General features: G+C 36.6%; 2 protein-coding genes and 2 non-coding genes across 4 annotated transcripts; all 4 read right to left on the reverse strand.

Moving 5' to 3' along the window:
* Positions 1–1338: 1338 nt before the first annotated feature.
* Positions 1339–7734, reverse strand: calr (calreticulin). Its single transcript, XM_027166562.2, has 9 exons — positions 7483–7734; positions 6979–7080; positions 5303–5506; positions 5116–5210; positions 4808–5017; positions 3098–3211; positions 2488–2631; positions 2302–2394; positions 1339–1863 (listed from the first exon to the last, which is right to left on the reverse strand). The coding sequence occupies exons 1-9, from the start codon at positions 7574–7576 to the stop codon at positions 1660–1662; spliced, it is 1260 nt and encodes a 419-aa protein (XP_027022363.1). The 5' UTR covers positions 7577–7734; the 3' UTR covers positions 1339–1659.
* Positions 7735–8333: 599 nt separating this feature from the next.
* On the reverse strand, positions 8334–13985 carry tor3a (torsin family 3, member A). The gene is made up of 6 exons (XM_027166633.2): positions 13521–13985; positions 13189–13311; positions 11859–12124; positions 11265–11440; positions 10704–10828; positions 8334–10491 (listed from the first exon to the last, which is right to left on the reverse strand). Exons 1-6 carry the CDS (start codon positions 13684–13686, stop codon positions 10244–10246), a joined length of 1104 nt encoding a protein of 367 aa, XP_027022434.1. The 5' UTR covers positions 13687–13985; the 3' UTR covers positions 8334–10243.
* Positions 13986–14961: 976 nt separating this feature from the next.
* LOC113655848 lies at positions 14962–15035 on the reverse strand. Its single transcript, XR_003443812.1, has one exon. It is a non-coding gene; the product is annotated as a small nucleolar RNA SNORD47 (small nucleolar RNA).
* Positions 15036–15184: 149 nt separating this feature from the next.
* Positions 15185–15247, reverse strand: LOC113655843. The gene has a single exon (XR_003443808.1). It is a non-coding gene; the product is annotated as a small nucleolar RNA SNORD78 (small nucleolar RNA).
* Positions 15248–15290: the final 43 nt, after the last annotated feature.

Raw genomic sequence — 15290 nt, forward strand, 5'->3', positions numbered from 1 at the left:
AAAGGGCTTCAAATTCAACACCTTTAGAAACCCCTATCTACAAAAGAGCTGACAGACAAGTGATTTATCTTAAAGTAGTGTAAGGAATGCTGTAGTCAACATGCTGTGGTCCCTTAGCCTGCTTGGCTAATTTTTTCACATTATTTGTGATGAAGATAGTGAAGTTATTTATTTTGTTATACACTATGCCTATTTTCAGCTTTGAAATTTCTGCTTTGCTCAAAAATACATAAAGTGCAGGTAAGATCCAAAATCGAGTCTCAAATTGTCCCCTGATCACAAATATAATCAACCAGCAAAGCCAGTTTGGACAAAAGTTGGTTTCAGTTTTACACTGGACCTATTAGGTTCCAAATATAAAAAATAAAATTATAATTCATAAAACTTTTTATAGAGCACAGTTTAAGGTGTCAGAAATCTTATACCTCACTGATCAGCACAAGAATGAATAAAACAGTGATGCATTTCAAGTGATAAAGTAAACTCTATAAGCTTCTGTAACTAGTTAACAGTCAGTAACTTGTACAGTCAGTTCTAGTGAAAAAGGCAACATTGATATACCACAGATGTCTTCACTGATCAACTACATATTTGTTAACCTATTTATAATTTAAGTATTGCTTTCTCATGGGTTAAACATGTTTGGCAGAAGATGGCTATAAGTGAAACTAAGTACTGCAAATTCTCTCACTCATTTTCTACCGCTTATCCGAACTACCTCGGGTCATGGGGAGCCTGTGCCTATCTCAGGCGTCATTGGGCATTAAGGCAGGATACACCCTGGACTTAGTGCCAACCCATCGCAGGGCACACAAACACACTCTCATTCACTCACACACTCACACCCCCAGTACTGTAAATTAACCCAGCAAATTAATGCAATCTTAAACTGTAAGCAGGTGAGACAAATTATACGAAAGGGCCATATCAATCAACAGCTTATTTTCATAATACACTTTCTTTGTTAATCTTTAGAACCTAATAATAATTATTATTATTTTTTTTTTTTTACATCTGGTCTGCAGAATACGACAGCTATATAGTTTCTTCATAAGAACAAAATTCACACAAGTTCAAGGGGCAAGGAATTATTTCAAATATTAACAATACAATCATATTTTCTGTTTGAGGTTAGTTTTGGAATTAAACAAAAAAAAAAAAAAAAAAGGGGGCATACAAGGATTCTCGCTTTCTCACACACACACACACCATACTTAGTTTGAGCATATTGCACTATGGATGGAAAATGAACAGCAATCTGCTGGGATTTCAGGCTCCTAAATGCTTAGATAACACAGTAATAAAAATGAACACGAACATAAAACAGTGACACAGTAGTGGTTCATAGAGGTATTGTGGACCATCTTTTTTTTTTTAGCCTTCTTTTATCAATGTTACATAATTTCCCGGTCCCGTACATGATCACTATTCATTACAAAAGGTATGCATTTCCTCTTATTTCATATCCTCTGAACACCACTTTATGGTGTTATGGTTATGCTGACGAAGCTCAATGAAGTATGGTATAGTTATAAATATGTTTGCAGCACCAGAACTGAATGTTAAATGTCTGAGCTGAGAAACAAAGGAATGTTCAACATGTCTCTGCCACAGTCCTCCAATGAGAATAGGAGGCATAGCAGGAGATTCATTTCAAGTCTACAACTCATCCTTAAGATTAGAGTCTGTTCCTTCCTCGTCATCTTCATCTTCATCATCATCTTCCTCCTCCTCTTCCTCCTCTTCATCTTTCTCTTCTTCATCAGCTTCATCCTTTGCCTCTTCACTTCTTTTCTTGTCCTCTTCTTCACGTTTCTTTCTCTCTTCCTCCTCTTGACTCTCTTTCATCTTTTTTTCAGCATCCTGTTAAAAACAGATTGCTTTATCTTAAGAAGAAACCCTGATAGACACTTCACCACACAGATAGTATCACTGACAAAATACACATCACAATGAAATATAGCTGTAGGATAGACGTATTAGTATTCAGAGATGAGAAATGCTCTATATTATGGAATAAAAGGCTTTAAAGGGAGTGATTATATATCTTGTTTAAATGTTAAACACTTATGACCATCAGAGCAATGTCTGTTTTAGCTTCAATGTTTAAACAGGTCAATATTTGCACCAAAATAGTAAGAAATTTGTGTATATAAAATTATGTTTACTTGGTTGTGTGAAAGGCACCATGTCTTTGCATTTAGAATGCTAAACCACTGTATCTTCATCTAAATAAAGATTATGTTAAGTAAGATTAAACTAAGTATAGGCTTATAGTGTTGGACCCATGTATGAATTTACCTTTGTGGCACCCCAAGACTCATCAGCAATCTTTTCAGCCAGTTTTGGGTCATTGGTAATGAGAAAGTTGTCAAAAATGGTACCAGACTTCACCTGTTCCAAAACAAGGTAATAGTGTGGATTAATAAATTTAATAGGAACGCATCTTTTGAAACATGTCATAACCAGCACTAATAAGATTCATACCTGCCACAGATCCAGTCCAATCACTCCATTGCTGCTGTATTTGTAGATCTCAGAATCAGGAGTGTATTCAGGGTTGTCAATTTCAGGGTGAACCCATTTACCTTTGTAGGCAGGATTGTCAATCTGTTTTGGCTTCCATTCACCCTACCAAAGAGGAAAATCCATTTTATGGGTATACAAATAACAGCTGTTTTACTATGCTACTGTTTTACTATTCAAGTTAAAACACAATGAATCTCTGATCTAATTTGTTACAGACAACACATTTGTTGAATGTGGAAAGATTAATATTTTGTGCCAAAAATATTAAATGATTAACAATCTGAAATGCTATACTGAATAAGACACAAGTGAAGACAGACATTTGTTTATGGAAATCTCAAATTCATACACGAACATGTTTAGGTATAATAACACAAAAAAGACCAGTTAAAAATATTAAACACATACTGTACATTTTTGAATATCTACCAGAACTAATGAATATCTACTGTACCTCAGAGTGTGTCCCTCATGTTTGATTATATACACTGATTCCTGTACAATGCCCGTTGAAAATCGCCAATATTTTTTAATGGGCTATATTTTACTTAGAAAGAGCTTTGTTTACCTTGTAGTCAGGGTTGGTAACCATGGGAGGCTCCCATTCTCCATCCATCTCTTCATCCCAGTCATCAGGCTTTTTGGCATCAGGATCAGGGATGGTTTCAGGCTCATCCCAGTCCTGTAGAAAGCCAGAGACAATCATCATTTCATGGGAAAGCATCTAATTTTATGTGGATATAAACTTCATTTGGATTAAAAATCCATTGCTCCAAAAGAAAAAAAGAAAAAAAAAGAGAACACTTAACCTTAAGAGTATAAACATCTAGTAAATTAAACTTAAGGGATATCAATCTATTCACTTAGGACACATAAGTGATTGTAAATCAGTTTCACCTGCTTGGTGCAAATCAAAGTGACAACAGGTACACGTGAGCGGTAAAAGCAAGACAACCCCCAAAAAGGGAATGATTTTGCAGGTGGCGGCTACAGACAATTGCCCACTCATTACCCTTTCTGACCAATTTGTCTCTAGTTTTGTTAGGGTCCTTGACACTACTTGAAACATGAGGCAGTAACGACAACCCAATCATTTTAAACAAGTAGTCCAGTTTCTCAAGGATGGCACAACAATACACGTCATTGCAAGGAGGTTTATTGTGTCTCCCACCACAGCTCCAAGTACATAGAGGGATACAAAGAGACAGACAAGGGAGAGTTGGATAGGACTACAGAACAACCACCATGCAGCAGGACTGGAATCTGCTTCTTTTTGTAAAGAAACCGGAGGAACACTGAGCCATACAAAATAACCTTCAGCATGCTGGAGCAATGGGCCCTAGGTTCCTCCTGGTGCATGCCAATTCCCAGACTCATGTGGCCAGAGTGGTAGGCAGCTACTGGATGAATAAGGCATTGATGTGAATGACTGGCCCCCATGTTCTCCAGACCTGAATCCAATTGACAGCCTTATGTATTGGACCAAATGAAGCCGCCAAGTAGCAGCACAGAATGTCCAGGAGCTCCATGATGCAGGTGTGGGAGAAGATCCCCCAGGACACCATCTCATCAGGAGCATGCCCAGACATTGTCAGGAGTACATACAGGCGTGTGGGGGCCTGTATTTGTTGTGATGAAATTTATGCACGTTGGATCAGCCTGTAATTTTAGTTAGTTTACTATGATTTTGAATCCAACTTTAATGAGTTTCTTCTGACCATTTTCAAATCACTCTGTTCACAACATTACACAGAGCATGCAAGTATTTCCAACTCAAATATTTAATTCATCGAAATCCAAAGTGTGATTTAAGTGTTTCCATCATTTTTTTGAGCAGCAGTGTGCGCAGGTATGTAAGCACTGACTTCACAATTTACATTTGTTAAAAACAAACTTCAACCATAAGTCAGTCAAAATTACTTTAGGACAATGTGGGTGTGTGTATGTGTGTGGGTGTGTGTGTGTGAGGTGATGGTACATGAAAGGAATCTCGCTTTTAAATTGTGTTAACAAATTTGATCCAAACACCAAACTACAGAACAGAATTTATTAATATAAAATATTATATATATATATATATATATATATATATATATATATATATATATATATATATATATATATATATATATATATATACATATATATAATATTACTATTAAATTACTATTTAAAGTATGGGACTTGTATGCGTCTTAGCAATTCTAAATTTACATTTAGCTAAAATTTATTCTCTAATACTTAAGAGTCTAAACAGTTTATTCTTAATATTCTTCACCTCAGGTTTTTTATCGTCAGGGTCATCAATCTTCTCCTGCTCATCCCAGTCTTCAGGCTTCTTTGCTTCTGGATCCTTGATCTTCTTTGGGGGCAAAAAGTCCCAATCATCCTCGAGAGATCCAGACTCCACCTTTTTATTGTCGATCTTCACCTCATACGTGTTGTCTGGGTTAACAATTAGCGTGTACAGGTGGGTGTATTCATCATCCTAGTCATTAACATCAAAGATAGTAAGGTCATTTTTCCAACAGCTCATCAAAAACATAGAATTATTATGCTGCGATTACCATGTAGAACTGACTTTACCTTGCACCTGATGTCTTTGTTGATCAAATGATTCTTGCCCTTATAATTGAAGATGACATGAACCTTTTTAGTACCAGGACCACAGATATCAGGACCTTAAAGAGAGCATATCAATAAATATCCTCTATTCTTTATTCTTAGTTTAAAGCATCATATACCTAGTTAAGAAAGAAGAAATCTTGCTCACCAAACATTATATTGTATGTGGACTCTCCATGCATTTCCTCTTGCTTGATGCTTGATGGGAAAAGCTTAATGTAGCCTCCACCACAGTCTATGCTCTGCTCATGTTTCACTGTGAACTGCACAACCAGTGGCTGGTCCTTATTGCTGAAGTCCTCAAACCGAGATGAGATAGCATAAAAGTGAGCATCCTGGCTGGTCTGAAGGCCTGTGGAACAACATGAAAATATCTAGTTCAATGATATTCTATAGCAGGTCTAAGTTTATAAAGTGTGTGCACATTAAACACGCATCATGAATGACAAACGAAGAATTCAACAAAATTCTTTGCTTTAGGCTATCCACACTTATTTTTAAAAAATGTCCAGAGAAAGAAAGGTTAATGCAATAGCACAAAAAGTGTCTTAAAAATGGCAAATATTCAATATTTAATGGAGTATGCAATTTACCAATCACTATTCTAATTTTACCAGTTTGGCCTTTAAGCCTTGGGTTTAATACAATACAATAGAGTAATAAAATGGAGTTTGACACTCCATGATTGTGCAATCATTTAGCCCTTGTAATGCTTAACAATTAAAACCATAAAAAAAAGAATTTAACAGTGAATCTAAAAAAATGTACATTTTACAATTTAATAAGTGTTATGCCATTTCAGGCAACAATCTCTCTCTGTCTCACTCTCCCTCATTTTACACAATATATGGTTGCAAATTTCTAGTTAATAATCAATACTGTTACTTAATAAAGTGATGGGGTCATTTAATCATTTAAGTTACAATTTGTGTAAGAACTTTGTACTTTTGTATTGCCCAATCAGTCAATCTACTAATATATTTAAAAATAAGAACAAATGTGTGAACTGAATTGTGACTTCCTCTCGAACAATATTTCAAAGTAAACTATAACAAAATTGCTGCTTTACAAGTGCTATATGTTTTATTAGTACTTATTTATCTGAAATATAGATATAAGCTTTTGTTAAAAACACTAAGTTTATACTTTGTGATCTTTTGATTACTTAGCAGCGGGTCAGACACCCGAGATAGAAAACATGAGTTGAAATGACCAACCTTGAATAAATCAATGTTTTGGGAAAACAGTAAGGACACAAACACTTTTCATGCCTCGGGATACTCCTACTAGCAGAGTGCAAACCAGCCATAAAAGTAATATTGCAGTTTAAATAATAGTTCATATAAATTCTATTTTCTCACAGAAAATCAGGAAAAAATGTGCTGCACGTCACACCGTGCGGTCGTGTATGTATCCAAAAAATCTGAACAAAATTCATTCTATTTTCAAAAAAAAAATTGTCCATTAATTTCATTTTACATTTATTTTATTATAGTACTTATATATAAGGGATGCACCAGAAGTAAATTAACCGTGTTTCATATTCAGTAAAGAATTGACCCAAACACAAAAAGTACTAATATAGAGCATCTCTTTTTTGCTTTCAACATAAAAGTTTTAAAATGTCTTATCCTTTACATAAGTATTTATAGTATAATAAGAATAAAACCCCAGTCATGTCCCCCCCCCCCAAGATTGGTGCATTTTATTGCAGTACAAAATACAAGATGCATCATTTAGAGATTTGATGAACTGTTGACAAAAAAAAAGTGCATCAAATCCACAACATGAAAATGTCAGCATTCAAGAGAAAAGGAGTCTCACCCTTGTCTTTCTCTGCATCGCCATAAAATTTGCCAGCCGACAGCACAAACTTGCCATAGTCGGATTTGTGGGTGGATTCCAGCCATCGGCTTTTCCAAGCATCTACACCAACAGAGAATGAATGCAAAATATTTACTAAATGAAAAGCATCTGCGTTGTTACCAAACGTCTAGGAGGAAAGTGTGACGCCATGTAGTGTTCATTCCCTGAAAGGAATCGCGTTTTAAAAACATATAATATTCATCTTTAACGTAGGTCTTCATTCATATTCATATTTCCAATGTCTCAGACTGTGTTTACACGAGAAAAAGACAACAACACATATAAACAAACCCCTGTCTAATATGTTGTTATCAACAGCTAAGAGAAATGTCGGTAGCACAGCCATTGTAGTTGTGTGAATTCTATTAAAACACTATGTTTAACTTTAAATACATTCTTTAAAAAGAAAGAAACACATGCATAAGGTTATTGAATCATTGTGTAAATATAAAAAGACATTACCCCCGTCTTCAAACTGCTCTCTGAAATAAACGGTCGGTTCTGCAGCTACTAAGGCTAACGATAAGCTCATGAAAAGCAAACATAGCGTTGTCATTGTGGCAAAAAAAATGCTTTCAACAGATTAGTAGACGACGTGTAAATTAGCTTATAATACCACCCAAAAACACGTTAATAACGGTGATATCAAGCAACGTGCTTTTCTAAATCAACTAGATCCTCTTCACTTTGCCAGGCTCTCCTCTTGGCTCAGAACAGATGGCCTGCTTTCATTGGCCCAGAGCACGAGCAGGTGGGATCACAGATTCTGACCAATCAAATCATGAGTAGATCAATGATGGAAAGCAAACTTCAGCCAATTCGGTGTATCTATGTAGTTAACCAGCAATCCAAAGAAGAGGACGTGAACTAATGATTTTGAGATGGAGAAAGAAAATCACACAAGCTATTGGTTTTCCAGAATTAAATACCACTTGGGTAAAGATTATTTCCCAGCTGCTCCTATTAATGGTATTTATACAGTAGCTCTTTAGGACTTAATTTATATTTTCTATTTTAACATATTATTTGAAATAATAATGCCATTAAATTGAGTTTGAGAGAAAAATAAACCTTGGCATTAAAGGTTGCTTGATATTTAAAATAGTCATAAAAACATTTGCGTATCTACTGTAAAGCTTTCCATTTATATGAAAAAAAATTGTTTATAGTGACTGAAAATATCCTATAAGTTACTTTTTATTCTGCTAGCTGTATGGAATGTCAGTGTACTGGTGAAAATGGTTAATGCTTTTCTAATGTGAAAATCTAACTTCTTGAAGCATAAGAATAGTCAAAAAAGGACACAATACTGGTTCCATTGTAAAACATTTTATGTGTAACAGCTAAAATGAATTCAAATTAAATTCACAAAAGGTTTAGAACTTCCATCTGGTGACAAAGTGAAAATGTTACTGACACAGAAGTCTTAAAGTTAAATACAGTGTTATAAAGTGTTCAAAATATACATAAAAATGACAATTCCTTAAATATAAATGTAACGCTTACTACTGTAACCATCCAGAATGAAAATGTACATTTTGAATATTTTTTGACACAACATAACTTTATATCAAACTTTCAGTTAAATCTTTTCACTTCAGCATATTACTTTTCAATCCATGATGTAAACACTACCGTGCATTTCCATAGATTATGAAAAAAAAATACAATTGCGAGGTTAGTTTTAAAGGGGTACTCACCAACCCCAGACTATGCATTGTTCTTATTGCTGTCATAATCTGGTATTTTTCTCTAGAAAAATAGACTTTTGTTGTAACAGAAACAACAGTAATGCTAATAAATGATGGATTGACCTACACTTTCTGCTTTCCTTTACTTTCTCTTCAACATCACCTGAATGTTAAAATAATACATCAATATAAAGTGACAAAACCACAAATTATCCCATGTAAGGCATTCATGCACAGCACATTTACATTAAATAATTACATAAAATTAAAAAAAAAATGTAAAATTAAAAAAATTAAATAATTGCAATACTTAACTTATACATTTATGGTGTCTTCCATGATATTGCAGGTTTTGAAAACAGAATTGTGAGCTAAATCAGGTGTCATATCACTTGTTTTGTAAAAACTAGCTAGCTAGAATCACAGCAATCAGTGCTTGTAAATTTCATGAGAATTGTGATGGAAAACCTGGGTGACTATATGTCCACAATGTTGTGCAGTCATTTATAAATCATTTTCATAAAACAATTTTCATAACAGCATTTCATAAAACAGAGGCTCACACAGATAAAACCGGCTCATAAGGCAACAAAGAAGAGGAATTTTAGAGAGTCTGAAATTGCTGTTCTTGAAAAGAAGTGCATTCAAGAGCAAACTGCTTTTTGGATGTTTTAGCAGTAGTGTTACATTCCAAACAAAACATGTTGTGTGGCAGTATGTCATATCTGCTGTCAGTAAAGCTGGGCAAATGGGTGGAGAGCAAACAGAACCAGAGTACAAACCACTCGGGTAGGACAAAGTCTGCCTGAGTCAGCAATGAGCCTCCATTATCAGGCACAATGCAATTAGTGGTATAAGCCCCAATAATGCTCTCTTTAATGTTTGGATAATGTTGACTAATAAACTTGTATGCTAAGATTTAAACTTTAATTTGATTACATTATCTTTCTTTAGTATACACAGCATAACTGACTCACTGTACCTTCCTTTAATTTATCTTTAAAAAACATATCATTTATGAATCATTTTAAAGCCACTGTTACCTACATTATTTCTTGATTTTTCACAAAAAAGGGAAATAAAAGGGGAAAAACGGATGGGAAGAAAAAGTTGTTCGGTTCAATGGGGTCAAGTAACGGCTCTCCATTTTCAAACTCTAAGATATTCATTGTAACTTTCATCTGCAGTAACAGCTTTATCTTGGCCAGGTCATGCTGGGTCTGAAGCCTTTCCTTGAAACAGTGGGCATGAAGAGGGAATGTGTCATGGATGTGGTCCATGCCAACAAGCAATTTATCATAGCCATTCAAACTGCCAGCATGTTTTCGGATGGAAGGAAGAAATCTACATGGAGATGGTGAAAACATGAGGACCTCCACATACATAGGGGACTTTGGGCCTGTGAAGGAGAACCCTGGGCCTGTGAAGTGGCATATAAATATCTGGTAACAGTCTTATTTTAGCTTTGCTGTGACGTATGCATGAACTTTTTCATGTAGGCTTGGTGACCTTGTATTATTCTATTATTATTATTAATGTAAAAAAAAGTTGATTCGTTGTGGGATGGATTTACAGCCCTGTGCAGAAAAGAGTTTCTCTTCTTTGGGTACATACAGCATGGCTTTAGCCACCTCGTCCAGAGTTGCCTCATCAGGCTCCACAGCACGGCTAACAAATGCGTCCCGAGCACAGAGTTTAACATGACGATATTCAAGAGGCAAGAATGGCACAAAGAAGTCAATCAGGTGCCCTGACATAAGCTCACTCTGGGCAAATCCTCCTAAAGGAGAGAGAGAAAAAGAAAGAGAGAGAGAGAGAGAGAGAGAGAGAGAGAACGAGAACAATTTGTCATATATCACTTATAATGCATCAGTCCAGTTGGGGCTCACGGAAACCTATTTTTAATATTAATAGACCATTATTAATTATACAGAAGTGCATCAAGTAGTCAATGTCAGTCTGGTTATATGTATTCATTGCAAGAGCACTTGCCTTCAGCCTCCATAGATTCTGCTCGTAGTCGATGTTCCAGATCTTCCATACCAATATCCTCCCGGTTCTGGCCCGAATGCCAAAAGTCCAGTGCCACATCATTAATAGCTGCACCACCAATATTACTACAGAAACAGATTAAGATGTTTTAACTAGAATTGCATGTAAAAAGATGTACTCCCTTACTTTATTTACTGTGTTTTTGTGTCTCTATTTCTCACAGTTCTGAATTGAGAACACAGATGCTAGAAGATAGATGCTCACAGAGTTAACCACTACCTTAAAAGTTTGCGTTACTTTTATTCACCCATAAACCAAGAAGGATGCAAAAACGTATGCTGGTAGTGCTTAGTAGAAGTTTGCACTATTATAGTAGCCTATTTGACTTATTTTTCCTCAAACACTGCTCTCAGCCTCAGACTTAAGGTCCTATACTGCTCAACACTCAGTTCATATAATTAAGAGTAGCAGCTGTACTGAAATCTCTAACAAAGCATACGCCTTCTAGTTTTGTTTTGTTTTTCAAATCCATATAATTAAACATGATGAGGAGACACCAACCTGAGGAACAAGAACATGGCTCTTCTGTAGGAAACCCCATCCACATTATCATAGTGGTCCATATAGGGCTTAATGGCATCAATAAGCCCAGGGTGCAATTTCTCTGCCTCATCAAAAATGAAAAGTGTTTGTGGACAACGGAGAACCATGTCTCTAATAGCTTCCCTCAGCTGGCCCTAAAAACACACATGTTAAAATGAATAACAGCTTTTATATTGTAATAACACAGTCGCTAAAATACATTATGCGCAAGATACTGATATAATTTTCATATAACTATTTACCTCTTTCATTCATGATTTCATCTCTTGATTCTGGTCAGGTTTGCAAGGGATCTGGAATATCCCCAACCTTCAGCTAATGACTAAATTTATATACCCCCACCAAATAAGGAACGCTGGTTGCTTTCTATCTATCTCTATAGCACAGAACATGGGATTCTACACTACATGCCTCTCTAACACACTTTACAGCTCTCTGTCCCAAAGTAAACAGAACTCCCTAATACCTAATAGCAGTTTACACACTCGGTGAAGGTAAATTAACTGATTGTAAACAGTAAAGTTTGCATAAAGACATTGTGGAATGGCTCACCTTGTAGATGTCCACCAGTCTCGCATGTGGGAAGTGGAATGGGGCAATGAATAGACGCACACACTCACTCTTCACTCCATCACGATACAGGTTATCTGCCACCATCCGAGCCACAAAGTTTTTGCCTGTGCCTGACCAACCGTGGAATGACAGAGTCAGGGGCTTATTGGACTCAGGGTTATTAATGAAGCCTTGAATTGCTTTCAGGACCACAGACTGAGCCAGATGCTGCCCATGAAGTTTTAGCTGTAGATCCTGCTCTAGACCTAATTGTAGATTTCACCAGAAGAAAATAAAACCAAACAAAACAAAAACCCTGTTAAAATGGTAGGTTTTTGTCATGTAAAAATATCAACAAATATAAATTGTGTCAGAACAATAAATAAATTGTTTTTCCACCCTTGGAATTAAATGAAAAACAACCAAAAACATTTCAGTGGAAAATTGGAAAAATTAAACAAAAAAGTTACAATAACCTACTTATTGTAAAGCCTGAGAATTGGGGATGTAACTATTCAGGATGAACAAAAAAAGCATATATCCAAAACAAAATCTAAGATCAACGTTTCTGAAGGACCTGGCCAAACCCCAGACCTGAGTCCAAGTAAACATGACCTGAAACCAGCTGGAAACACAGGAGATGCCCTGATGGATCTAAAACATTTTTGCAAAAAAATATAGCCAAGCCAATGTGTGCCATATTCATAGTCTAAAAAATTAGCAGTGTAATAAAATCAAAATGTGCTTAAGAAAGTATTAGATTAGGGGTGTGCACACTTCTACAGTTAATGGTAACTCTCTTCAATGTGATGTCATCATAGAGGAGTGGAAGAGGACTCCAGTCTCAACCTGTGATGCTCTGGTGAACTCCATGCTCAAAAGGGTTAAGGCAGTGCTGGAAAATAATGGTGGCCACACAAATTATTGATACTTTGGGACTAATTTGGACATTTTCACTTAAGGTTGTGTTCACTTTTGTGGCCAGCGGTTTAGACATTAACAACTGTGTGTGGAGTTATTTTGACAGGACAGCAAATTTACACTGTTATACAAGCTGTAGCTACACTGTTCACTACTTTATATTGTAGCAAAGTGAAATTTCTTTAGTGTGGTCACATGAAAATATATAATAAAATATTCACAAAAATATGAGGGATGTACTCACGTCTGAGAGATACTGTACATACGTGTGTGTGTGTGTGTGTGTGTGTGTGTGTGTGTGTGAGTGTGAGTGAGTGAGTGAGTGAGAGAGAGAGAGCATTTACCTAAAAATCTAACTGAAACTGAGATTTCATGTACACTGTTTAAAAAATACATGGTGCCACTATACCTGTGATGTTGTTAGTAATTCGACAGTCTCCTGAATCACAGCATTGCCCAATGCTGCAGTACCAATTGGTCACCATACCCTTATAATCCTGAGACACCCAAGACCACACATTCCCTGTAGGCACTAAGCAGAGCATAAAAAACATTACACATTTCATGATTACATTTATTGAGATGATCGTTCAACAAACGATAAAATATCCCAAAAGCTGCCTCCAGCACAGTGAGGTCTGAAACTAAAGCAATGGATGTGTTTCCCCAGCTGTTTGTCACATCTGGATACACTGGAAACCCCCCAGACCTAAACACGGCCTTTCAGAGCCTCGTCCCTACCTTGTTGGGTCGCATCGTCCTGGTTCGGATGACATTCTCCTTCCCAAACATGGCAATAGAGGTAGTTAAAGTAATAAACAGACACATTTGAGATGCTGTCAAAGTGAAACAAATCCGCTTTAACAGGCACCGCCAATAGCGCGGAGAAAAAAACTAAAACAATCATGAGGACCGACAGAAATGCCGTCTAGTCACTAAGCAAGAAATAACCCTCTTTTTGATCCCATTCAGATCTCCTGACAGCCTGCAACACCACGGTCGTAAAAACGTACCATCGATAGTCTCCGAAACAGGTTGCCACGGTACTATTACGTCACTTCCGGTAGCACCAGCAACGACAAACCTAGGATTTCCTGTAGTTTATCTTGATTACACTTATTACACAAAGACATCTTAAATCTGAATAACAGAAGAAAATACTCGACAAGGCTCCTAACCACAGCCACTATTGATTACTGAGGTTTCTGGGCACTACCATTTCCCAAGACTGAAATTAGAGTGCAACAACGTCCATCACCAAAAAGGCCCAGCAGAAGATCTACTTTCTACATCAGTGAAGGAAGATGGTCTGCCACAGGAGCTGTTGATGCTGTTCTACACTGCAGTCATTGAAGCTGTGCACATCCATACATCATCTGGTTTGGTGCAGCAACAAAACAGGACAGGAACAGACTGCAACACACAGTAAAAACTGCAGAAAATATAACTGGTGCCCCCCTGCCCACTCCCCAGGACTTGTACCATACAAGAACCAGAACAGGAAAAATCACCACTGACCCTTCACACTCTGGACACAACCTCTTTCAGCTTCTCTCTTCTGAAAGTTTCTACAGAGCTGTGTTTACCAAAACTTCAATCACCCTGATTAACAACTCACCATAATGATAGTCCCTCTTTCATATTTTTAAATACTGATCAGTCACATCATACGTTACACACACGACTGCTGTATATTGTACAAAAGCATATTGCACAATATTTGCACTGCCATGCACTCAATTTATGCAAATAACTGATCAGTTATATATTCATATTTACTCATACTGTATCAAATCTGCATTGCCTTGTTTTGTAGTGTTATGTCTATACTTGAGTCAAACAGCTGGAACCAAATTTCTTGTGCGTCAAGCATCTTGTCATTTCAACCATATATAGCTGTTACAGTACACAGTGAACAGTGTTGAAGTGCCCCTAGACAAGTTAACTTTGGGGTGAAAAAAGAAAGAAACATTTTTTCCATTTCAAATTTTATTTCCACATATGAAAAGCCATTAACTTGTTCATTTCTCCCTTCATGAGTGGGCACGTGTTCAAGATCACCACCCTCCAAGTCCAGGTGATCACAAGCTGTGGTGAGGGCCATTGCTGCAGGGGGAGGAGGAGAGGCAAAAGTAAGCAAACACTTATATAAAATCAACAAAACAGCATATGTAATCATTGCAACCTCAGCAATAAGTGGAACGGAAAGGGGTATAATCAGCAGATTCATTTGGCAGAATCTCTTCATCACTGGTCACAGGTTAACAATTTCAAAGCCATCATAACTTAGTCCGTACCATGTCAGTCTCAACTTGACCAGAAGACTCCAATACACCCTGCCTGTAATAGATATTTAAAGTTAATCAGGGTAAATCAAAAACAGATTACAGAATTAGAAACATGGGTTCATCAGCAAGAGACTGTCCACATTTGTGTTCAGGTCAGACATTTGTAAAACATCACTGAACCGCAATTGTGGGCTAATAATTTAATAAGCATACCAACCTGGCA

The sequence above is a fragment of the Tachysurus fulvidraco genome, chromosome 14 (assembly GCF_022655615.1).
Source record: "Tachysurus fulvidraco isolate hzauxx_2018 chromosome 14, HZAU_PFXX_2.0, whole genome shotgun sequence".
NCBI classification, from domain to species: Eukaryota; Metazoa; Chordata; class Actinopteri; order Siluriformes; family Bagridae; genus Tachysurus; species Tachysurus fulvidraco.